The sequence below is a fragment of the Nuphar pumila genome, chromosome 7, assembly GCF_984573655.1.
Source record: "Nuphar pumila chromosome 7, dmNupPumi1.hap1.1, whole genome shotgun sequence".
Taxonomy (NCBI): domain Eukaryota; kingdom Viridiplantae; phylum Streptophyta; class Magnoliopsida; order Nymphaeales; family Nymphaeaceae; genus Nuphar; species Nuphar pumila.
In genome coordinates this window covers 108,901,319-108,927,451 of record NC_143255.1, presented here as the reverse complement: position 1 = coordinate 108,927,451, position 26,133 = coordinate 108,901,319, and the positions used below count along the sequence as shown (strand labels likewise).

Genomic DNA, 26,133 nt, shown 5'->3' with positions numbered 1-26,133 from the left:
AAGAAGTCAAATATGGGCAGCCAAAATCTCATGGGAAATTGGAAAATTTTATATTTCTCGTATGCTTTTAGGCAAAATATTGGCAAAAAAAAAAGCAAAATAAAAAACTAGGTTTCATAGAGAAGAAAATTAAAAAAAGTAAAACTAAAAATAATTTTTTTGGATTTATTGCGATATTTGCTTTTATTGGGTAGGGAATTTATTGCATTTTTTTCCTTCACATTAAAAAGCACTGATATTTCTTGCTAGGGTCCGTTGCCCTGTAAAAAATGTACTTTCAAGCATTGTTTGTTAGATTTGAACAATTAGATGTTGTTTATCATTGCTTGTTTACTAAGAAAAAAGCTCTCTTTCAAAATGATTTATGTAAAAATATAAAATATTATCATCAAATTTTAATATAATATCAACCATTGATTTTGAGCATAAAAAAATCTTAATCAAATAAAAAAATTACTTGAAAATCCGATTTTCAGAAGGTCCTAGTGGGAAGGGTCATCCTCCTTCTCACGTTTTATTATATCTAAGCATCTACTTTATTTAGATGTATTTATCTTAGTTGTTTTTTGTATAAAAATAATATATTTATCATTTTTTAAATAAAACTAGTTTTTTTAGCATCTCATGCATATTTGCTGAACAAATCAACAACAAATTGGTCACTCTCTCACTATACAAATGTCATGGGAGGCCATCAAAGTCTTTTGAACATAAATTATAAAAGCAATCAGCAAAACATAACAATCGAAATGCACACATTTGTAAATAAGTTAGGCGGGCCTTTGTAAATTACTACTTTAGTTAGCAGTCGTGAATGGATCTGTTTCGGGTATTCTATCCAAATCCGACACATTACTTCTAGGCTCGGATCCCAATAGTAGAATCCAAAAATGGATTCCAATCAGTTCCATATTTGCTAAAATTGGATTCAGAATGGTATTTTTGTTCAGATCTATTTTAGAATTCGGATCAAACTCAAAACTGGTTTCAATTTTTACATATAAAGAGCTTAGCTTCTCCCCTCCTCTTTCTCTCCCCTTCCCCCCCAAAAACAAATTCGAGTATTCCCTTATATATTTGGGACCCAGTTTCAAACTACCATCTAGAATCTGATCCACATCCTGATTCAGATCTACATTATACGGTTTAGATTCAGATTCGAATTTAACAAGATCCAGCCCGTTTTCAGCCCTCAGCTAGCAAAGTGTAAAGTGAGAAAGCTTATTGTTGCAATATTTAGCCATTGCTAATTTTGTTATTATTTTTAATTATTATATTATTATTTTAAGAAATCTTTCAAATTTTGAGTTCATTCAATCCTTTCCAGCCCCAAAAAACTAAAAAAAGAAAAAGTGACACCGCCCCCCTCGATCATTCCAATCTTCCCTTTTCTTCCTCTTCTCTCACTCTCGGGTGGCCGTACACCACCGAGCCTCCTTCCTCCGCACCCTCGAATCGAATCCTCCCTTTGCTTCTCTGAAAAACTGCAACCCTTCTTTTTTTTTCTCCTTTTCCCTAGAAAGAAAAAAAAATCTCTCACTGGGCCCCAAATTCGATTTCCATCACACCCACTGAACTCTTTCCCAAACTGAATCAGTTCTCCTTGTTGTTCATACTTTCTTCAGTGCCTAGATTTTTCCCTTCTCTGTGGAACTTAGCCCAGGAGGTTTCCTAGGGTTTGGTTCCTCTCTTTCTCTCTTTTACATTGGAAAATCTGGGCTAGTTCTTATTTTCCTTGGAAAAAATTGGTTCGTTTTTTGGGGTTTTCGACGGTGTGATTTTGGTACTCGGTTGATGCCGTAGGGCATTTTGTTCGTGAGTTATTGTGTTTGGTTCGGAAAAGTCTGACTCGTGGGATGGTTCGCTGGAGGTGGAGCTTTTGTAAGTGCTAGATTTTTTCTGCAGGGTTGGAGCGGATCTGGCGTTTGGTGGGTTGAATTATGGTGGGTTTTTAGGGGAGTTCGGCGGGGAATGGATCGGAAGCAGCGTGATGTTTACGGGGTTCGGAGGTGTCGGAATTGAGGGAGTGGTTTTAGTTCTGAATGGGGTTGGCGGCGCCGAGAAGCCTGATGGCCGACCTCGTGTATCAGAGTTGGAAGGGGAACAATGTAGTGACTCTCTCCACTGCCTTTTACCTGAGATTAATTCTCGTTTCATGCTCTTTTAAGTGTTTTGTGTGTTTTTGGTTGTTTATAGTTTCCAGCTTTTTCTGTGTGGATTATTTGATTTAGTCTCTTGTTGGGTGTTTGGATGTGCCCACTTTTCCAGATAAGTGGTATATCTTGGGAAAGTACATTCGGGAGTACAATTCAGATTCCCAGCTTATCATGTTTTTTTTTCTGGATAAGTGGGTCCATCAAACACCAAATTGCTTTCTGGAGAATAATCCAAATTCCGAGCTTATCCTACTTTTTTTGGGTAGTGGGTGCATCCAAACACCCCCAAATCGTATTGCTTGGTGAGAATACTTTTAAATCTGTTTGAATTAGTAGTTTGTTTTTTTAAGTGTTATTCAGAATGGTGAAATGATGCTGTTAAGTGAAGTTTGTAGTGAATCATTTTACATTTTATTGACATTATAGAGAGTTTCATGGCCTGCATTATTATACATACTGACGTACATGCAGAATGCATGCACATGTGTTTGTGATTGTGTGGTTGTCCGTGTGATCATGTGGTTTAAACGATTATCTCATATAACATGGCAGTAATTTGCTGTAGAGTTGCTTTAGAGCCTGCAGGATTGCATTATACAGTGAAGATCTTATGTATATATTACTCGCAAATCAATATGATTTTTAGTCATTTGGAAAACTTCCATAGCCTCAGTGTTTTGTGGCACGTTTATGATTTGAACTTTCCTTGAAAAGCACAAGGGTTAAGTTTATCCTCAATATACACAACTCGGTGCATGGAATGCAAATCAAACAGCTAAATACTATGAAGTGTATGACGAGGATTTGTCTAAAAAAAGAAGAGGATGTTACCAAGATAAATGAAATAAAAAAAAGGACTACATTTAGAAGAACCAATATAAGATATCTGCAACTATGTCACATAGGTGCGTGTGCGGATGCGGCACTTTAAAAAAACTTGGGTGCGGGGAGTATATATACATATATGTCAGTTTTAAGTTAAACACTACGTGTATTTGTGTGCATTTATGTATTTAGATATATTATATAGATAAAAATGGACTTGATTAGGGTTAACTGAATCTACTTTTGGATAGAAATGGACCTCAGTGTGGTTGACTTCACCTAACACAAAGGAAGCTGTGTCCAAGTGTCGCACCCGTCTGGGTGCGGGTGCGACGCGGGTGCGGTGCCCTGTTAGAAGAGTCCGTGTGACATAGATCTGCAATGTTGCGCCTTTTCCCCTACTTGAATTTAAATTTTGTTCATCACAATTCATTCTTCCCTACCAGAATAGTATTGAAATTCTTGTTATGCATATTAGTGGATAGCAGCTTTGAAAAGAGGAAAGGCTTGGTGTGTATGAATTTCCTTTTGTTGCCTTTTTGTTATGTTTAGCTCATGGGAGCAGTTTTCTTTCAATCAGGCTAATTATTTTTGAACTGTTTTAGCCGGAACTAATTTTTTGTTTGCATTTTTCCCTTCTGCAGATATTTTTCTTGGGTGGGAGGTTAATATTTGGACCTGATGTTAGATCTCTATTTATCACCATATCACTTATTGTTGTCCCTGTGGTGGTCTTTTGTGTATTTGTTGCAAGAAATCTTCTACACAAATTTCCTACATACAATGCTGGTTATACGATTCTGGTGGTAGCCATAGTCTTCACAATCTATGTTAGTCCTTCTTTCCCTCGTTTACTCATTTTGGTGATTGAAAGAAATATTTTTCATGTGAACATTTGTTTTTCACCTTCTAGATCTTTGGATGTCACATTTTGTGGATATGCTTTTTATTGTTTCTGGCCAAGTTCTCTTAACAGCAATTTGTTGTGGTGATGGAATCTTGTTGTTCCTTGTAGTGTTTATGTTTTTCTCTTGTCTGGTTTAAGTATATGATTTCCTTTAAAACATGCTTGAAGTCATTCACAATTTCTAGTTACTTGAGCTTTTTTTTGGTGGGATGGGGTGTGATGAAAGTATGATTTTATATTGCTGGCTCTAGGTTATCTTTTTGGGACTTTCAATCTTGAACATGAAGGAATACAATGCAACCAGCATTTAATTGAAATGATGATTACTTGAGGGCTGAGGCTAGAACTCTTGATATATGGGAGAAAAATACTAATGCTCAAGAGTTTTACCATTTAAGTCAACAAACAATTCAGAGGCATATGAGGCATACCTTGACATTAAGAAACTCTTCCTGTTCACCTCCAAGATGTATTAGGAAGTTCTAGTAACTACAATAGATTCTGAAGTTTATTTTAAAACCTTACTACAGCCACTAGCTTTTTCACCCATGTGCAAGGGCAGACATATTGTTTTCCTTTTAACTCATTCCTAGAACTTTTTACTCATAATATTTAAGGGTAGAAGATATATATATATATATATATATATATATATATATATATATATATATATATATATATATATATATATATATATATATAGGTAATGCTGAGTCCCACATAGTTAAATGTTCAATGCCAGTGGGAAAAAATGCATTAGGCATTGCTAGAATGAGTTAGGAAGTGATTAACATGGATGGGTACTTCAAACTTAAAAAGGGATAACCACTTTGCTCAAGGTTGTAAGTATTGTATCGTTACTCGTATCAATCGGGCCCAAAGTAACATCGTATCGTTTCGTATCGTGAATTTTTAATAAAAAATTCCCAAAATTCTAAAAAATCAAGAAAAATCAGCAAAAATTGTAAAAAATAGTATCACATGAAACACGGATGAATTGCACAAAATACAACCATAAAATCACATATGAAGCATTTATGTCTCTATGAGCCGCATAAGACATCATCAAACATCAACTAATATAGATTCATAGAATCATAGATAATATTCTATACATATCTCATAAGAACAATGCAAAATATTAAATATCTTGCAATTAAGAACATGCCAAAAGAATCATACTTTCATATTACATAAACAAAAATATTATGACAATAGCTTAGTTGTCAAAAGCGCTAGGTGGAGCCTAGGCAGTGAGCCTCTAAAAAGACTAGGCGAGGCATAGGTGGATTAGGCAGTACCCCAAATAAAAAAAAAACAAAAAAAAACATGCAAAATCTATAAACAAACTACTAAAATTAATAACAAACATGTATACAATATAAAATTAATCAACTATAAGCAATAGAGAAATAATATGTCGTTGAACACTGTAAAGCAATTGTATTACATAACCTGCTCAAACAAATTAACAATTGAATAAACAAACCATATAACTAGCAATGTGAATGAACAATATACACAAAATAAAATCATGTATACAAAAAACTAACAATAGACATAATACAAGCTATGTCACATGGGTGCAGGTGCGGCACTTTCAAAAAACTTGGGTGCGGGGGTGCGGCAAAAATATATAAATATATATAAATATAAATATAAAAATATATATATATATATATATATATATATAAGTTAGAATTATGGAGACAGACATTGGAAGCTAGATGTTTTAAGTTGAGTAAGAGTAAGACTGAATATATGGAATGTCGGTTTAGTAAGCAACGAAGTAGTGATGGGAGTGTAGTGAAGCTTGGTGAGCAAGAAATACCGGTGAATGATTATTTCAAATATTTGGGATCCATCATTCAAAAGTATGAAGAAATTGATGGAGATGTAAATCATAGGATAAAGGTTGGGTGGATGAAATGGAAAAGTGCAACTGGAGTGCTGTGCGATCGTAGAATGCCATTGCGGTTGAAGGAAAAGTTTTATAGGACGACTATTAGACCCACTTTACTATATGGTACGGAATGTTGGGTTGCCAAGAGACATCATATTCAAAAAATGAGTGTAGCTGAGATGCGGATGCTTAGATGGATGTGTGGAAATACAATAAAAGATAAGATTCAGAACAAGGAGATACGTAAGAAGGTAGGTGTTGCACCCATTGAAAATAAGATGCGAGAGAATCGTTTACGGTGGTTTGGACATATTCGGCGAAGGCCTAATGATGCTCCAATTAGAAGGTTGGAGAAATGGGAAAATATATTAGTGAAAAGAGGTCGGGGTAGGCCTAGGAAGACTTGGATGGAGATGATAGGAAAGGATATGAATGCTTTGAACCTCACCGAGGACATGGCATTGGATAGAAATGATTGGAGGAAAAGGATTCATGTGGAAGACCCAAAATGAATTTCTTTTTTGGTTCATATCGCTGACCCCAATTGTTTTGGGATTAAGGTGTAGTTGTTGTTGTTGTTGTATATATATATAAGTCCAAAAGTTGGACATAAATGATCCTAGGTGCGTTGACTGCGCCCAGGGTCAGGTTGACCGCATCGGGTGCGGGTGCGGCACCTAGTTGGAGAATCCCTGTGACATATAGGGCAAAAAAAATTTTCTTGGCAATTTTTTTTAAGCCTGAAAATTGGACCAAAATGACCTTGGGTGCGGCACCCGCGTCGCGTCGATACGGGTGCGGCACCCGCGTCGCGTCGATACGGGTGCGGCACCTTACTAGCTGAATCTCTGTGACATAGAATACAACTAAGTCACATGGGTGCGGGGATGCAGCACTTTCAAAAACCTTGGGTGCGGGGGTGTGGGGTGCGGCAAAAAAAAAAAAAATATATATATATATATATATATATATATGATATTATTTATATGAAAAAACTCGAGCATCAACAGTTGGAGAGTTGGAGAAATTTATTCAGCAAGAATCTTTTGGAAGCAAATGAGACAGATGAGGACATGACACAAGTGTAAGTTGAAGTATCCATGAAACGTAGCGTTTATATTCAAGATTGAACAAGATCTAGGAGTAGACATTGAGCCCACCTGGTCTGGCCCGAACTAGACTCAGGCCCCTTTAAAGCCCTGCCTGCCTCTTGTTGCTGAAAACCCCCCTCATGTCGATCTTTGGCAAGCAGCCTAGCAAGCCTGTATTTTCAGGAAAAGTTGAGAAACACGAACAATCAGACAAATCCAAAAACCTCAGCTTCTGTTGTAAAATCCCACGTTAAAAAATCCTTTCGGACCCTGGTCGGATCTTGATCCGGTCCGGACTCGTAACCCATTAGGGTTATTAGCATGCGAATGCGAGGGTTAAAACCCTCGCATATTTCAAACCGCCGCAACCTCCCCTTCTTCTGAGAAAGGGTTTTTTTGAATTGGGCGTCCCTTGAGCCTTCAAATAATTGCAGGGGGGGGACCCTCACCGCCTGCGCCTCCCTCCTCTGACTCATCTCCCCTCCCGATCGCCCTCCTCATCTCTCTCTCAATCGCTCTCCCTCTGCCTCATCTCCCTCGACTCGCCGGAGAACCGGTATACTCCCAAACACCACCAGCCCCTGCGTGCGTCTGTGATCTCAGCGCCATCCCCTCTCCTTCCTCCCGATCGTCGTTGCCGCCGTCGTCGCCGTGACCTCGCAAGTAAAAAGCCTCTCCTTGCAATTTTCCTTTTCGGTTGGGTCGCCGGAGAACCGGTAGAAGGCCGACAACCTCTGTCGTGCCCTCCCTCTCTCCTCTGTTTCCAATCAGGGTGTTGGCAGGAGGTCGGTGGCTCATGCCGCCCCTGGCCCTCTCTCTCTGTGTCGCCCGAGGGTCGGCAATCCCCTGTCGTTCCCTCCCTCTCTCTCGTGGTGCGCCGGAAGGCCGACAAGGAGCCGATGGCCCCCTATCGCGCTCTTCCCTCCTCCTCTGCTCCTTGCCGAAAGGTCAACGCACCCAGGGTCGGGTTGACCGCACCCGGTGCCGCACCTGCACCCGCACCCGCTTCAAGTCGCGTCGATGCGGGTGCGACACCTTGCTAGCCGAATCCCTGTGACATAGAATACAAGCAATAGAAGATTTGATTTTAATCAAGCGAGCATAGTTTTCACATACTTGAGATTTAGAAGCACCTGCATGTTTGTCACCAGTAACATGCCTTTTACTGTCATAAATTAGTTCTTTCATGGGTGCCTTGTTAATTGATCCAGGCAAAATACTGATATTCTTGTCTTCAATGTGGGCTATACTGGAATTTTAGCTTCAAAAAGGACATCTAAACAGGGAATTCTAGATTGGTCTTATCACATTCAAGAAGCCTTTATAAGTTTACAATAGGTTTGTCTAACAAAGTGGGTACCTAATTTGGAGCTTGCAGCTATTTATTTATTTTCCAATTAACTACACATCCACATGTTCAACTCACAAGGGCACGACTGACTCCGTTCCCTAATTCTCAAATAATTTTTCTTATCCAGGACACATGAAAGAGCAACGTTCGCACGACTGTTGGTCAAACACTCAATTAGTGAATGCCTAACAAAGAAGAAAAGAAGGAATCAAGCAACTTAATTCAAATATATTCAAGATTACTTCATACCCGCTTTCAACAAAGACTACAAGTGCCATTTTTTGTGAAACCTAACCCAAACTCAAAATTTCCTTTTACATTGAAACAAAATACAATAAAAGATAAGATTCAAAACAAGGAGATATGTAAGAAGGTAGGCGTTGCACCCATTGAAAATAAGATGAGAGAGAATCGTTTACGGTGGTTTGGACATATTCGGCGAAGGCCTAATGATGCTCCAGTTAGAAGGATGGAGAAATGAGAAAATGTATTAGTTAAAAGAGGTCGGGGTAGGCCTAGGAAGACATTGATGGAGATGATAGGAAAGGATATGAATGCTTTGAACCTCACCGAGGACATGGCATTGGATAGAAATGATTGAAGGAGAAGGATTCATGTGGAAGACCCAAAATGATTTTCGTTTTTGGTTCATATCGCCGACCCCAATTGCTTTGGGATGAAGGCGTAGTAGTTGTTGTTGTATTGAAACAAAATACGGTTAAAGAAGGAAAAGCGAGATACACAAACTCCCTCCTTCCTTTGAACCGATAGAAATAAAAATAAATAAAACAAAGATCAATTCCATCCACGATCATGTGCCTCCTATGGAGAACAGTGGAAGAAATTCCCATATTTAAACCAACAACGCACCACCAAGAAAAAAGAACGAAAATTTGGGATGACCATTGATCATAATCTCATGCAGAAAAAAGCAAAAAGCATAGAAAGGCCAGCCATAGGACCAAAATAATGCAACAACGAGGCAACAATGACGAAGGACAAATAGGGAAGTGGGCGATACCTTCGGATTGATGTTGGAGCGACGTGCACCACTTGCCTGCCCCATGCTTATTGACACCTGCGCGAAGCACCTCCTCCTCCTCCTCCTCTTCTTCCTTATAGAGAGAGAGAGAGAGAGAGAGAGAGAGAGAGAGAGAGAGAGAGAGAGAGAGAGAGAGAGAGAGAGAGACCTATTACGTACTTGTTATCTTCTTCTTCTTATGCTGCCTTAGTGAGAGAGAGGAGAGAGAACTGAGCGAGACAAAGGAGAAAAAAAAGGGGAAAAGGTTTCTCCTTTTTCCCCTTTTTATATGTAGTCAACGTAAAAAAAAATTTGGACCTAGGCTTAAGCCTAGGCGGTCCAAGCCTACGCACCACCTAAGCGAGCTAGGCGGCGCCTATGCGCTAAAATAGGGCCCCACCGCCTAGACCTAGTCACCTAGGTGGTGGGACTGCGCTTAGGCTCCATGTTTGACAACTAAGGACAATAGTTGCACTCAATTTTCAATTGGTTTACACTAATTACTTGAGTGTGTCATTGCCATGCCGAATCATCTTATGCCATCTTTGTTGGAGTGCGGAGCTTGATTTCTACCTTAATATAAATCTTTAATTTTTGCGGGGGGGTTGTACGGGGGCAACCTACCTCCGAGGTGAAGTTTTTTGGAAAGTAGTTTTGTAATTTTACTCATAATAAAGATATTTTACCTTGACTCATTTTCTTGAGTGAAAAAAGGATGAAAATGCATTTTTTTTACCTTAACCCACTTATTTAGGTGAAAAAACGGTGGAAATGCACTTCTAATGGCCTCTAGATAAATGGAGAAGTTGGCCCTCAAAAGGTATTTAAAACCCAAAATGAAAAAAGTAACTTTCGGCCTTTTTAAAGTGTACCAAAGGTGTATTGTACGATACACCTGATACAAGTGCGATACACATTTGTATCACGATACGAGTGTGTATCATATCACAAAACCCAAAAGTAATTATATATATCATACAGTACGGTACGATACTTACAACAATGACTTTGCTACCTACATGTTCTCCATTGAATGAGTTGGAAATTGCTTTACACTACATATTTGGATGATGCAACTTGATAGGGTGTTATTGTCAAATAGGATTTATAGTTGCAGAGTGGGAATCGAAAACAAGGAGCAGTATGGGAATTAGAATCAGAAGGTGGTCATTTCAAATCTTTAGAGGAGTTGTGAAGTGGGAAACAAGTTGGAAGTGATGCTAACAAATTGATGGACTTTTAAGAAATCAAGATCAGAATCATTAATTATATTATTCTATTAGAAAATCTCTATATCACTTAAGAAAATAATGCACAAATATACATTCAATAAAAGTACAAAATATTCAAAATCAGCAACTTAATAAGCTTAATTTGAACACCACACATTGAAATAATAGAATCCCCTTGCACGATTTCTTCTTCTTATAGATGGATATAAAGTCTAATCTATGGAGAAATTACTTAAGTACATTTGATGCAGCAACCCTTCCTGTCTGATAGAAAAGGATCCCACACAAATCATTTGTCTATGAAGAGATGTTCTAATTGTGTTAGTGTCTATAATTGACTTCTTTTGTATAATACTAATTGATAGAACCTCGTTGGCAAGTGATACATGACCTTGTTCATTGGAACCTGTGGTTATGGACTTGAATCCATTAGTATGGTCCTCTAGTTTGTGAAAGAATAAAGAATTTGTCCAGCAAATTGTGCATACTCTATCACGTATATTGCAAATCTGCTTCAATTAAGCATAACAACATACTTTAGCTACTGTGATACTTTTGAACAATTAAAAAAAAAACTAAGGGTAGAAAGTGTTTTATAGATTCATACCTATAAAGTGATATCATGCCTATGTAAAGTAGATAATCTTTGATTTATTTCATCTAAAATACAAACTTATGAAGTAATAACATGATACATTCCTATGATCTCAATTTTTACAAAAAAAATCTAAACATCCAAGTAGTGTCATACTTGCATCACTATCATTTTACAAAACAAAATCTAACTTCCAAATGTGACATGATTGGAAATCGGGATTCCTGTGACTGAATCTGATTCCTGCTGGAAATTTGGATTCCTGAACGTGTCTGCTTCTTGCTTTCTAGGAATTAGGATTCATCCTTATTCTAAGCGCCTATGATGACTATGATAAGAACAAAAAAATAATAATCTGTAACTCTAGAATGATGATTCTTGATCGGCCCAACCATAGTAACCATATCATTGTAGAAAAAGCAGGTTTTTATGTATTTTGTGCCGATATAAATTTTAATTCATGTCTCTTCCTAATAGCTTGGATTGCTAAAATACTCGTGAAGTTCTGTATGAAATTTTATTAAATTAATTGAAATTAAATAAGATATATGCCTCAGTTTTGCGATTAAAAGTTGAAAAGTTAATTCCATTTAGGGGTCAACTTGTACCCATAATTCCAAAAATAGACCTTACTTTTTTTAAATTCCTGAAATGGGCCATAGGTTTCCTAGAAACTGTCAAATAGGGATCTCAGGTTGACTTCCATCTTGGAAAACGTGATTCTTTGTGGTTTCCTGTACTGTCCTTTGAAATTGAAAAATACTCATTCATCCTCTTAAGAAAGAAAAGGTTAAATATTTTAAAAGTTTGATTATGAAGGTTATTATTGTAATTTGACTTATGATTTAACTTGAGTTAACAACAGTAATAAAGGTGGGCCCCTGTTTAACAGTTTCCATGAAAACAGATGCCATATCATGAAATTCAGAAACATGAGGCCCATTTTTGGAATTAGGGCCAAAAGGTTGGCCCCTAAATTGAATTTTCCCAAAGTTGAAATACTCTTACTCCAAATAATTCCACATGAATGGGGAGTTAATTTCCTATGTTTTTCTGAAGTGGACTTCCTGTTTCGCAATGACTTCCCTTGCACTGTAGAAGTGCTTTGTCTTTTGGTTTGAAAGTTCACATCCCAACTGTAGGTAGTGCTTTTGGTAGCTTTTATATACATTTGTAGTTTTGTACATACATGCATACATGTACACATGTCAAACCTTGTAGTAACAAATTTTATCTTTTTTTTTTCCCTTGGGATGGAGGGTCCTTGACAGGTTTAACTATAGGATTGATCATATGGTCTCTTAGTTGATATCATTGTTCCTTAATCAATTCTGACTTGTCAAAGTGCATGATATTCATAACGTTACATGGCCATGAAATGACTACAATGGTGCTGCCAATATCTTCTCCAATTGCGTAATTAGATAGTGGTTTATTGAATCCCGAAGCACATTTCGTGAAAGGGAAGAGCTTTTGTTTTCGTTTTCTAAGAGGAATCATCTCACAACTCCTGCCTCTTGAAACGTGATGAACATGAAGGTCTTTCATACGAACAAGAGATGCTTGGTCCTCAAATGAACCAATGTGAAAAAACGATCAATAAAAAGATCTAAATGAATAAATTTGTTACTTTCCTGACCAAGAACAAACTATTCTAAAATACCAATTATTTGTGGGTCGGTCCACAATTGCGAGATTTCATACTGCATTTTGACCGCTTATTCATGTTGTAAATGTATTGTGATGAAGCCTGAACCTCTTTGTGGCTTTACATGCTTTTTAGCACTCGTATATATTATGATCATTCCCTTTATTAAGTTATATTTGTGTTATTTATTTTCTGATATTGTGTACTAACTGATACACGTACCTTCTTGTTTCTTTTGCATTCATATCTGCGTTGGTTGCATATAAGAGCATTTTAATACTTTTCTGTTTTTGATGGTGCTTGTGACAGTGCTGCTACCACCCTAATTGGCATTCTTTTAGTATCTTTTTACCATTTTATAGATGGTTGTCTGTTCACTTTTTCACAGTATTTTTATCATTTGTGATCGTATGATAGCATTCTGTTCTCAACCTACCAAGATAGTTTTTCAAGAAAATAGACATCTGCCATTAAAAAGTATGGTTAGTTTCCTTACACATACTCTGTAAATGTTGCATAATAAATTAACCATATTTTGCACAGTGCCACCTTTCATAGGGAATATGTCAAGCTCTGTGGAGATGGTTCTTTTGTGTTATTCCAATTGCAATGGCAATCATAAATTTTGGTTAACTATTTTCAAGCTTTAAGATCTCTCTCTCTCTCTCCCCCAAAAATAAATAAGAAGGTACTGCAAGTATGGAAGTTAATTTTGAATCTGTTAATTTGAACCATAATTTTGGTTCTTCTTGTTACTTTTGTCAAGAGGAAACATAATCAGAGTGCATGTTAATAGGGTTCTTAAGTTTGAACCCCACAGTGGGCTATGCACAGCTTGCCTGCTCAATCAGCAAAACACTTGCATCTAAGCATAGACACGGGTTCTTTATCCAGTGCATGTGCTACTGCATAAAGGATGATTAGGTCTTGATCATGCTCTGCTTGCTTGTCATAGTTTCCAATATTCTAGAAAATGCTTTCACATTAATGTGCCTCATTAATTGATTTCTACCATTATTTTTTCTTCTCAAAGTTGACAAGTTTATCCTGATAAAACTTAATCAAGGTATTGTTACTTCTTCTCTTGACTTCTGCTCAAGATCCTGGGATTGTTCCTAGAGCTTTGCATCCTCCTGAAGAAGAGCTATATGAATCAACAGTTACAAATGATGGTGGTGCTGGACAAACTCCAAGACTTCGATTTCCTCGTATTAAAGAAGTTTCATACAATGGCATGACTGTGAAAGTCAAATACTGTGATACTTGCATGCTGTATCGCCCTCCACGCTGCTCCCATTGCTCCATTTGCAACAACTGTGTTGAACGTTTTGACCATCACTGCCCTTGGGTAGGGCAATGTATTGGCAAGGTAATTGTTTGAGGCTTTTCATTTGGTTGGTAATATTGGGTCAAGTTGGGCTGTTTTATCACCTATATTTTCATATGTTTCTTTTCCTTTCTTCTTTTTTGTTTATGGTTGGATCTATCAGATCAATAGGTGAAAGTGAAACCACACTGGAGCACTGTAGAATAAGAGAACAAAATACATTAACTAAGGAACCTCAAGCTTTCTGATTTTTATGGAAGCATATTTTTAAAAATCTTCTTTTGGATCTGATGGAGGGAATTCTGTGTCTTGTCGAAATGCATGAAACAAATGGGCCCTTAAGAAGTCACATATTTCCTTCACACATACAGCACACATGGGAAAGCGAACCTTTCCATGCTTGGTGCCCACACAACTACCAGCATGGAGGAGGGGTGACAATGTTTTCATATGGGGCGAGGTGTGACTGAAAAATGACAGGAAAAAGTGTGGGAGATGGGAAAAGTTGCCAACTCAGCCCTTATTGCTGTTTGTTTCACTCAAAGTGGGAAAGGACTGAGCTTTCCTGGCAGCTCAGCCTTTTCCCACCTCATGAAAGTGAAACAAATGGGTCCTAATAGAAAAGAAAAATGTATATTTGGGAAATAAGAAAGTCAAAGGCGTTGCATATTGCTGAATTGTGGAGGGCTGTAAGAGCCAAGGTTGGAAAAGAATATTGTATAAATTTTGGAAATAGTTTCTCATGACCACATTGGATATTTTTGAAGAAGTATTCATGTCTGGTGGGATGTACTTATGGTAGACAGCCATTTGCAAAGTGAGATTTACACTTGAGCTCACTTCATGAGTCACAGCACATTGATCTCTTTTGGATTCTTTGTCTAGATTATGACAAAGGCTTTTCTCCACATTAAGGAAGGTAGAGTTTTTTCTGCCACTACCTTTGAAGTTCCATTTATTTTGTCATCTTTATATATCAAGGTTGCAGGCTGCCTTGTCACCATCCTGTTTTCTTTTCTTTTAGGCATAGTCATCGATATTGCCAATGTTTTGAAAATATCGTGACATCATCTGTATTTCAAGGTCAACAGATATGTTCGCGAGATTTTTCTGATATCTTCAAAATATCGTGATATATTTTTCTGAGATATACTCGAGATAAAAAAAAATATTTTTTATATATTTTAAGTATCTTTTTTTGTTTCTTTTACATTTTTGAAACTTTTCTAATCGTTTCTTTATATTTTTGCAAGAAAAATACTATAAAATCTTTTATTTCTTAACCTGTTTTTTTCAAATTTTAAAACTTCCCATATTTTCCTGATTTTTTTTGAGGAAAACAACTTTTTTGAAAAAAAATTCTGAGAAAAACCTTGCTGAGAACAATATTGGTGACTATGCTTTTAGGCAACATTTTCTTAATTGATTTCATATCTTCTGTTTTCTGCATATCCTATAATTGGTCTGCTCTATAGTGAAATGGGGCTAGGAACCCACCTTCGTATCCCTTAAAAGTCCCTTACCTGATCCATCAATTATCAAACTGATAATCTACGGTAGACAACAAATCTGAAGAATTTGGAATAAGTTATTGTTTAGCGTAAGCAACAAGAGGTCTAGAGGCTCTCAAAGCATGAATATCTTCTTAAGTGATATAAATGAATTACAAGTCAAGCCTGAAAAGTTCATGTCTAGTTCTTGACAATCCAGGACAGAGAGCAAGCAAGAAGAGCGTATTTGAACCCCTCAGCATCAGTTGAACCCTGTTTATGTCCAAAAATTGGAAGAAGGGAACAATATGTGATGCTCAAATAAGTTGTCAAATATTCCCAACCTTGGTCTACTTGCCTCAATGGTTCAAAGGAGACAAGGCACCTTAGGACAGTTCCTCCTTGCCTAGACATTGCAGTTTGCATTTCCCATAGACAAAATAAGGAAAATGAAAATGGTGTACATGCATCTTTTCTTGAGAAAAAAAGTATACGTGCATAGCCTAAAGTTAGTTTTTCTGCACCTGATTTCTGAAGCCAATAAAATATCCTGAGTCCATAATAATAAAAAACTATTGCCGACCTATTCAAATGAATGTGTGACAGTTGTCAAGTACTGAAGGGGTGATTTTAACAGCTTAATGTAAATTTTCTGAATTTTCTTAGAAGCCATCATATTCGGCCAGTTAAAGGAATTCTTTAGCTTAGTATATTGGCCTCTCTAGGGATGTTCTATATCTATGGTAATGATGGATATATCAGGTTTATCAACATGAACACATGTGAAACAGTTGTCTTTGCGTGCTCACAGATCAGTTTGATCTTCTGGATGTTTTATCGACAACCTGTGATGGAATGCCAGTCCCTTCTTTGACACATAAGATCGATGACTAAATAGGTGATCTAAACTACCTTTACTGCTGGTAAATATCTGTAAAATTAAAAAAAGTGTTTCCAGTACTTAATGTTTTCTGATAAAACACACATACAGTCTTTTTTTCTCTCATGCTTAGAAGATTCCCCTTAAAGGGATTCAAGTTTAGGAGTTGATTTACATTTCTTGGATATGTGATGAAATGAATTGTCAATGCCCCTACAGAAGAGGGAAGGATTAGATGGTGAACATCTTCACCACAGTTGAGAAACATGCAATTGTTTCTTTGCAAATCATAGATGCTAACTTATATAGTTTGTGAGGGTGAGTCTGTCATCTCACATTTGTTTTCCATACTCCCTAACATTTTCTTTTCATAGGGGTGTTTCATTTGTAGTATTCATTCTATTGAAGCTGTTTCAGGTGCCTCTTGTCAACACATTATTGTAATTTATGACTCTTGGTTCCCTCTTCTGGTAGTATTGGAACTCTATGGAAATTCCTTTTTACCATAACTTCAAATGCTAACTAGTGGTACATATTTTCTTTCTCTATTCCCCCATTGCAGCGGAACTATCGTTTCTTCTTCATGTTTGTTTCATCAGCAACCATGCTTTGCATATACGTGTTTGCAATGTCAGCTTTGAACATTAAGTTTCTCATGGATGGGGACTATCACACAGTTTGGAGTGCGCTCAGGCATTCTCCAGCATCCCTGATACTTATGATCTACTGCTTCATTTCTGTGTGGTTTGTTGGAGGTCTCACCGTGTTCCATTTGTATCTTATTGGTACCAACCAGGTCAGTGTTTTTTTTTTTATCTCAAAGTGCTATGTTCTCTCTGGTTATCTATTGCAAGTTTTATCAGATTTTTTCTGTTATATGATGGTATCATTTTCAAATATTTGCTTGCTGTATTGGAGTTTTTCTGAACATGTCATTGTCACTGGTTTATGCTTTACAGTGCAACTTGTTCCACTGCTAGCTATGTTACCTAGACATGAATGCAGGTGTCAGTGTTTGACACATTAAATCTTAAATAATCCACATATTTTGACGTGGGCATATATACTACACACAAAAATAGTGACAGACGTTTTAACTGAAAACTACAAAGAGAGATGGTGAAGCATGCTTGGCCATCAAACTACAAAGAGAAAGGGTAAAACATGTTTGAACCAAAGCTGCAAAAGAGAGAGGGTGGCAAATTAGTCACTTACAGCGTGTTTGAATTGCAGGACATGGGGTCCACTGGGACCAATGCATCCCACAGTGGCAGGCCCCATGCCCTGCACCAAACAGGTAATTCCTGCATCCCGCCCAAAATGTGATGCAAGAATGCCTTGTGTCCTATTTGGGCAGGAAGCAAGGGTCAGAGGTCCCTTCTCTGACTGCGTTTTGGGCAAATGCATCACGGATGCACTTGTCCGTGATGCAAACATCCTCTTAATGTAGAGACTAAAGTCAACTGACTACTAGTATTTTATTCCATATTTCTTTCTTGGATAATTCAAATAAAACGATGATAATATTGCTGACATAGTCATTAAGATAATTGCAAGTTTAGACATAATTGACAAAATTGAGCACAAGCAGTTGCTTGAGATGTTTTGTTGGTTGATGTTGATTCTGCTTATACAACTTTTTGAATAGATGGGTATTATTTTAGTTCTCAAGATAGCTGATATATACTGGGAGTATCTGTACAAGTAGGATCTTTGTAGTTCCTCCGAATATGCAAAGTTGCTATAATCATGATGCTGTATGCCAACAAGGCAATGTTCGGTGAGGGGCATTCAGACGGAGTTACCAACCTTTGCTTCCCAAGTGCAAAGTTAAGCTCCAAGTCCATTGTGGTGTACTGTTCATTGTGGACTACAGTTTGGAACTTTTTATTGTATGTTAAAAGACTACACGAGTACAAGACACACATTGGCCTTGTCTAAAGGGGAATAGATAATGAAATTTTGCTTGCATTAAGTGACGGATTGCTAACCCAGTGTGGCTTTCAACTGGTATAAAATTGAGTTGAAGATCATTTCTGTAGCCAATTGGAGCCCGGTTTGTTTTTTTTATTTTTTCCCCTGGTTCTACTTTTCTTTTAGAACCTTATTTGTTGATAATGTCTTTGTTTATCTATGCACCTGCTGATCTTGGTACGCTAAAGAAAAAAAGAGGAGATGGTTGTTTTTTTCACTTTTACAGCTTGATTTTGATATTTGGGTCTGCAAGCTTCATTTACTATTTGTGATTGTTGGGTGTTGAACACTTACTGCTTTTGGTGTTTGTGTGTTGGGGTGATTTTTTTCTTTTTGTGGTCTTTGTTTCCCTATGGTCGGACACATAAGAAGGTTGTTTTCTGTTATTTCCGCCTGTGTAGTTATACACTGCCGGTCCCAAGCCCGGATAAAGGAGGAGGGTTGCGGTAGGCCTGTGACAGCCAGCATAAAAACTTTGTCATATCCTATGAAAATGAACCAATATGAGAATTTCGTTGGGGCGTTCCCTACTGAGCGACGCGCTGTACTCTCTAGGCCCGGAGGCAGTGATAAATGTGCAAGGGTTGCTAGGTCGTCGCCCAGAAGCGACGCGTCACACCGGCGCCCGGGTGTGGTGTCAAATAGGCAAGGGTTCCCTCACTTTGTTGGACGGGTGGGGGTAAAGAAGTTAGTCCAAGACCATAAAATTAGGTTAGCCACTTGGAACATAGGGTCTTTAACTGGTAAGTTGGTAGAGTTAGTAGATGTTATGTGTAGGAGAAAGATCGATATTTTATGTCTTCAAGAGACCAAATGGGTAGGTGAGAAAGCTAAAGTGATAGAACCTTGGGGATATAAGATTTGGTATACAGGAATAAATAGGAATAGGAATGGAGTAGGGATTGTTATGAGTCGTCAGTTTATAGATAATGTAGTTGAGGTCCGTAGGAAGGGTGATAGAATTTTACTTATTAAATTAGTATTAGGTACGGATATTATTAATATTATTAGTGTTTATGCACCTCAAGTAGGTTTAGATGATTTCATTAAGCATCAATTTTGGGAAGATTTAGATGGAGTAGTACAAGAGACATCTTATGGAGAAAAGCTTTTCATCGGCGGTGACCTTAATGGACATGTAGGCATTAGTAGGGATGGATTTGAGAATATCCATGGAGGCTATGGTATAGGAGAAAGAAATGAAAGTGGAGAAAGGATTTTAGATTTTTGTTTGTCCTATGATATGATCTTAGCAAACACTTGGTTTAGGAAGAGGGAGTCTCACCTAGTAACATTTAAAAGTGGGGTTAATACGAGTCAGATAGATTTTTTCCTACTTAGAAAGAGAGATAGGGGTTGTTGCATCGATTGTAAGGTTATACCAGGAGAAAGTGTAGCTACACAACATAGAGTCTTAATTTTAGATCTTAGAATTAGACAATGCCGCAAAAGGGATAGACATAGGATAGATCCTAGAATTAAGTGGTGGGCACTGAAAGGAGCTAAACAAGGAATGTTTGTAGAGCAGGTAGTTAAGGAAGTTGATTGGTGTCTCGAGGAGGATTCAGAATCAATGTGGAATAAGATAGCGGGTGGTATGAGAAAAGTAGCTAAGGAGGTATTGGGTGAGTCTAAAGGCGGTGCACCACTAGGTAAGGATACATCATGGTGGAACGAGGATGTCAAATTAGCTATTAAGGTTAAAAGAGAGTGTTATAGAAATCTAAGTAAGAGTCGTGATAGTGAGAATTTGGAGAAGTATATGATAGCAAAGAAGGAAGCTAAAAAAGTTGTTCGAAACGCGAGGGCTAAGGTATATAAGGAGGTTTATGACAAGTTGGATACCAAAGAAGGCGAGAAGGATATTTATAGGCTTGCAAAGATGAGAGATAGGAAATCGAAGGATTTGGGTATGGTTAGATGTATCAAAGATGAAACGCAAAGGGTTTTAGTCAAAGATGAGGAGATTAAGGAGAGATGAAAAGATTATTTTGATAAGCTATTTAATGATAGTCATGCTCAAGATCTTGGAGACTTCTCCATTCCTTTTCATGAGATAAATCGTGACTTCATGCGCAAGATTCAAAAGAAAGAAATTGCAGAGGCTTTGAAGAAAATGAAATCAAGAAGGGCAGTTGGCCCAGATGGTATACCTATCGAGGCTTGGAAATGCTTGGGAGAGAAAGGTTTAGAATGGTTGACAAATCTTTTTAACTTGATTTGGCGAACAAATAAGATGCCTAATGAGTGGAGGAAGAGTACTTTGGTGCCTTTATATAAGAATAAGGGTGATATACAAGATTGCACAAACTATCGTGGTATAAAACTCATGAGTCATACTATGAAACTTTGGGAGAGGGTGATTGAGTCTAGGTTGAGGAAGGTTGTCATGATATCGGAGAATCAATTTGGTTTTATGCCTGGAAGATCAACTATGGAAGCTATACATCTTCTTAGACAACTTATTGAAAGATATAGAGAGAGGAACAAAGATTTGCATATGGTTTTTATTGATTTAGAGAAGGCATACGATAGAGTACCTAGGGACGTTCTCTGGTGGACAATGATGAAGAAAGGTGTTTCTCTCAAGTACATTAGTATAATTAAAGATATGTATGAAGGAGTAGTAACCAATGTCCGCACTTGTGGAGGGGTGACAACCAATTTTCCGATAACGGTTGGGTTACATCAAGGATCTTCTTTAAGCCCTTTCCTATTTGCGATAGTGATGGATGAGCTTACGAGATCAATTCAAGAAAATGTACCGTGGTGTATGTTGTTTGCTGATGATATTGTTTTGATTGATGAGTCTAGAGCTGGGGTTAATGCTAAGTTAGAATTATGGAGACAGACATTGGAAGCTAGAGGTTTTAAGTTGAGTAAGAGTAAGACTGAATATATGGAATGTCGGTTTAGTAAGCAACGAAGTAGTGATGGGAGTGTAGTGAAGCTTGGTGAGCAAGATATACCGGTGAATGATTATTTCAAATATTTGGGATCCATCATTCAAAAGTATGGAGAAATTGATGGAGATGTAAATCATAGGATAAAGGTTGGGTGGATGAAATGGAAAAGTGCTACTGGAGTGCTGTGCGATCGTAGAATGCCATTGCGGTTGAAGGGAAAGTTTTATAGGACGACTATTAGACCCGCTTTACTATATGGTACAGAATGTTGGGCTGCCAAGAGACATCATATTAAAAAAATGAGTGTAGCTGAGATGCGGATGCTTAGATGGATGTGTGGAAATACAATAAAAGATAAGATTCGGAACGAAGAGATACGTAAGAAGGTAGGTGTTGCACCCATTGAAAATAAGATGCGAGAGAATCGTTTACGGTGGTTTGGACATATTCGGCGAAGGCCTAATGATGCTCCAGTTAGAAGGTTAGAGAAATGGGAAAATATATTAGTTAAAAGAGGTCGGGGTAGGCCTAGGAAGACTTGGATGGAGATGATAGGAAAGGATATGAATGCTTTGAACCTCACCAAGGACATGGCGTTGGATAGAAATGATTGGAGGAAAAGGATTCATGTGGAAGACCCAAAATGAATTTCTTTTTTGGTTCATATCGCTGACCCCAATTGTTTTGGGATGAAGGCGTAGTTGTTGTTGTTGTTTGTTGTTGCAGTTTTGTGGGTAGATAGTGTCAATCTGTATAACCTCTTGTTCCCTCTGGTACACCTACTCTTGCGGTTAACAGTCCGTTCTTTCCCTTTTCAATCTTACTGTTTTATGTGTTTCAGACTACGTATGAAAATTTCCGATACCGAGCTGAGAACCGCCTGAGTGTGTATGACCAAGGTTGTGTGAGTAATTTTGCTGAGATATTCTGCACAAGTGTACCACCTTCAAAGAACAGATTTCGTGCAAAGGCACAGCAAGATGTTCAGAAACCACCTCCACCTCCAATGGAAAACAAAGAGAGTGAAGAGCCAGTCGACTATGTACGCACCAAAGTGGAAGACGATCTGGAGATTGGTGGGGCTCTGTCCAAAGTTTCTGAACGTAGCTTAGAGGAGAGCGATATACGTGATCGGAGCAGCACTGGTCGGGATATCGGTCCAGAGACCTACCCTGCAGCACTTGAACAAGGGATGGGCGGACATCTTCCATCTGATACACATGTTGGGTCACACAGGCACTCAAGCTGGGGTAGGAGGAGTGGAAACTGGGAGATCTCTCCGGAAGTTCTTGCGATGAGCTCAGCGGTCACAGAGAGTGGAAGGTTTGATGGTGAAGGGGCCACTCCAGTGAGCAGGTAAATTTTTACAAAATGAAGAAGAAAGAGGAGAATTTGAGTATTCATTTGTTTCCTGCTGCATTGTAGCAACTGTTGTGGGTTTTTTATTTGATAATTAAGTGAAGACCTCTCCTTATTTCCGGAGGTCCTCCATTTTGTCCATCTTGTGCCATTTTGGTTGTTGATGTATTATGTATCTGTATGAAACTTGTGACACGTCCCATGGTGTTGTCCTTTGCTAGCAAGAAAGATAACTTTAAATAGGCCAATTAGTATGGTCTACTGTGCATTTTGTACTTTGAAGAGAGAGAGAGAGAGAGAGAGAGAGAGAGAGAGAGAGAGAGAGTTTAAGTAGTCCTTGCTACAGATGCTTCTAGTTTTATCAGACTACATTCGTTTTATATAAAATATAACTAACTTTACATCCCTAATAACAGGGTACGGTTGGCCCTATACTAGGGATGCAAACTGGTCAGTTTCAACCCTGCAGATCCCACCAATGGTATCGAATCTGGGTGGTAGGGACGTAAAAGGATCATATTTGGGTTGGATGTAGCCGATACCATATCCTAATAAATCAGATGTTAGCTAAACGGATTTGAATCTAGACAATAAAGCTCATACCATTTCTGATGCGGATTTGAATCTAGACAATAAAGCTCTTACCATTTCTGATGTTTTTACATGTAAATGGATTTGGATATCTGTCAGATATTTTTTGGTTTCTGTAGCTAGAAATCAAAACCATATTGGCTTCTGATTATAATAGGATAATGTGGTTTTGGCTTACCAGATCTGACTAAACATAGTTGGATTTGGTTGGATATTGGATACAATCTGATCAAATTTGACATCCCTACTGGGTAATGTCCACATGAAAATCAATGGATTGGACACATTTTCAGTGCATCTGATTCCACAAGTTCCAAAGGCAGCATGTGTAGCAAAAACAACAGCGCCTTGTTCTGGCAATTATCTATGGCAGCAGTTTTTGATTTTAGTGGTTTCAGTTTAACCGGATGTTTGCAAATATATTTATGCGAATTCTTAAAGTATATGCGAATAAGTAATATATTTGTGATTTTAACGGTTTCAGTCTAACCAAATATGTATAAATATATTTATGAAAAAATGTACAGTATATGCAAATACATAGGATATTTGCGATTTTAAGTTTCACCGAATGTTCACAAATAAATTTATGCGAGTTCCTTAGGTCCGCATAAGAAAACATACAATTTTATATTTAAGTGAGAGTTTGCACTAGCCGACTAGCGAGATGCAATTTTGTTGCAATAATTCAGCAATTCTCAATTGCAAAAGGTAAAAAGATCCTAACGAGGTTGAGTATTTGTGATTTTGAACGTCAAATTGTAGGGTTTTTTAGAAAAAATATATCAAATTAGTTATAGTTAATTTGATTTTATAGTTTAATATTTTTATGTTAAACTTTCATAATTAGATGAATATGACATTGGTTAAAGCATTTATATATCAAAAAGTATCAATTTTTGTTTTTTTCAAATGACTCAAAATTTAAACATTTTTTTAGTTTTTAAATCCAATCTTAGATTCATATCCAGGGAGCTAAAATCCGTAATAAACATGTTAAAATATTCGTATGGTTGGGCAGATTGAGTCGTACGATTCAAAACAAAGTTATCCGACCCATTATCAGTGTGTTCATGTTGTCCTCACACAACTTAAAACAAACGTTGAACACAAGGAGCACAACTTCTTGTGCAGTCGAAATAAATGCTGGCCTTACGACAACTGTTATAGAACCGACAAAACGTGTTTTGTATGTTTTATCCATTTGTACTGTCCAATCTTGAACAGGCATCAAACATGCCTTAATGGAACAGAAAAGAACAACCGGAGTAAAAGAGTTCAATTGAACACGATTCGTTCTTTCTCTCGTTCAAAACCTTGCATAACTGTGTAAAACAGTCCCGTCTGAACACTGCTGGCTGAGCACAGAACAAGTCCCGTCTTGAACAAGTCTAGTTTTTGTCCTAGGTATTCGGAACGCCACTGCTCTTAGGAGTGGGGTGGAACACCTAAAAGGTGTCTCACTGAACACATGGTGTGGGACATTGTCTTCCAGGCATCTGATGTTTGCGTCAAGCACAGACACTAAAGACGAACGCAGTTCGTGACATCAAACACCCTCCTCAGATTTCACCCTTTTGAGCAAATCCAATTTCGAACCCAATCCGCGTGATTTAAACTGGACCTGGACCTAGATCTGGACTGACTTTATGATCCGATCCAGTAAAAAACAATGAAAAAATGTGACGAAAACGCTGCCGTTGTCACAAAAGCGCCGCTTCACCGGACGAGGGAACAGCGCGCAGTGTGGTCCGAGCGATCGCAGTCCCCTTTCTTCTTCTTCCTCTCTCTATGGAGACCGCTATCCATCCGCTCATCTCCCCTCCTGCTTTCCGATGCAATCGGCTGGAATTTCGCGGGAAAAGCGCCCTCTTCGTTCGGAGGCTTCGCCCTGATGCGTCGAGGCATCGGAAACTGGAAATCTCCTCCTCTGCGTCACTGAGCACGAAGGAGGACAAATCCATTGAAGCGAAGGACAAGGCTGCAGATGGAAGCCTCGAGAATAAGGAGTGGATTCATTTCGTCGGCGTCGGAGGGAACGGCCTCTCTGCGATTGCGATGCTCGCTCTGCAACAGGCAACAGATTTCCTTCCTCCTCTTCCTCCTTTCTTCTTCTTTTCTACCGGAACTAAATGTTTCTATGTTGCTTAAACGTAATCGCTTTTGAACAGAAAGCTACCGTGTTGAATGCTCCGGATTGTTTGATCGTTGGATTCTTGAGTCTCTCGTCTAGCGTCTGTGTTTGCGTTTTTTTTCTGATGAAATCGATGGAATTACGAAGTCATAAATGCATCGGTTTTATTGTTTTAGGGTTTCTGGACAAATTTTATCTTCTCTGTTCTGGCTTGTGGATTTTGATGGTTTGGATGTGAAGTAGAAATCTTGTTAAGAGAGAATGTTGGTTGGGAATTGCAGGGTTTCAAGGTGAGTGGTTCGGATCTGGTATGGAGCAACAATATGTCTAGATTGGAGAAAGCAGGGGCGAGGTTGCACCTAGGCCACTCATGGTCGAATTTGAGGGATTACCACGGATTGGTTGCGCCTACAGCTGTCGTCAAGTCAAGTGCAATTCCTGCTGACAACGAGGAGATTTTGCACGCAGAGGCATCTGACATACCTATGTTAGTGTTACTCGTAATTTCATTTTTGTCTCGCTCTCTCTTTTTGTCGTATGTTCTTGCTGACAACTGCAATGAATTGAGGTTTCTCTGGTGTTGTTTTGTGGAAATAGATGAAGCCAATTGTAAACGTGGTCTCCGTAAATTTAGGATTTCCTTTCTTCTTTTTCTTTTACTCTTTGGATATTCTAAGGATTCCTAGCGGTAAGTATTATTTTGCGATAATGGGCTACAATGCGTTTTGGCTACTGAAATCTTG

The 26,133-nt window shown here is 38.1% G+C and overlaps 2 protein-coding genes across 2 annotated transcripts in view; both read left to right on the top strand.

The window, feature by feature from the left end:
• The first annotated feature begins 1,328 nt into the window (after window positions 1–1,328).
• LOC149832863 (protein S-acyltransferase 8-like) lies at window positions 1,329–22,913 on the top strand. Its single transcript, XM_090014755.1, has 5 exons — window positions 1,329–2,108; window positions 3,626–3,811; window positions 13,796–14,098; window positions 16,989–17,222; window positions 22,148–22,913. Exons 1-5 carry the CDS (start codon window positions 2,043–2,045, stop codon window positions 22,664–22,666), a joined length of 1,308 nt encoding a protein of 435 aa, XP_089870881.1. The 5' UTR covers window positions 1,329–2,042; the 3' UTR covers window positions 22,667–22,913.
• Window positions 22,914–25,000: 2,087 nt separating this feature from the next.
• LOC149832862 (uncharacterized) overlaps window positions 25,001–26,133 on the top strand; it is a 46,186-nt gene continuing 45,053 nt past the window's right edge. The window contains exons 1-2 of the mRNA XM_090014754.1: window positions 25,001–25,332; window positions 25,672–25,877. Coding sequence (XP_089870880.1) covers window positions 25,048–25,332; window positions 25,672–25,877 — 491 coding nt within the window. The 5' untranslated portion in view covers window positions 25,001–25,047. The remainder of the gene's footprint in view (window positions 25,333–25,671; window positions 25,878–26,133) is intronic.

Excerpts from the sequence above, each read along its gene's own strand:
- LOC149832863 (XM_090014755.1), top strand. The coding sequence starts at position 2,043 with ATGGGGTTGGCGGCGCCGAGAAGCCTGATGGCCGACCTCGTGTATCAG. Across the intron at positions 2,109-3,625 it reads AGAGTTGGAAGGGGAACAAT|ATATTTTTCTTGGGTGGGAG; the intron begins GTAGTGACTCTC and ends TCCCTTCTGCAG. Across the intron at positions 17,223-22,147 it reads ATCTTATTGGTACCAACCAG|ACTACGTATGAAAATTTCCG; the intron begins GTCAGTGTTTTT and ends TATGTGTTTCAG.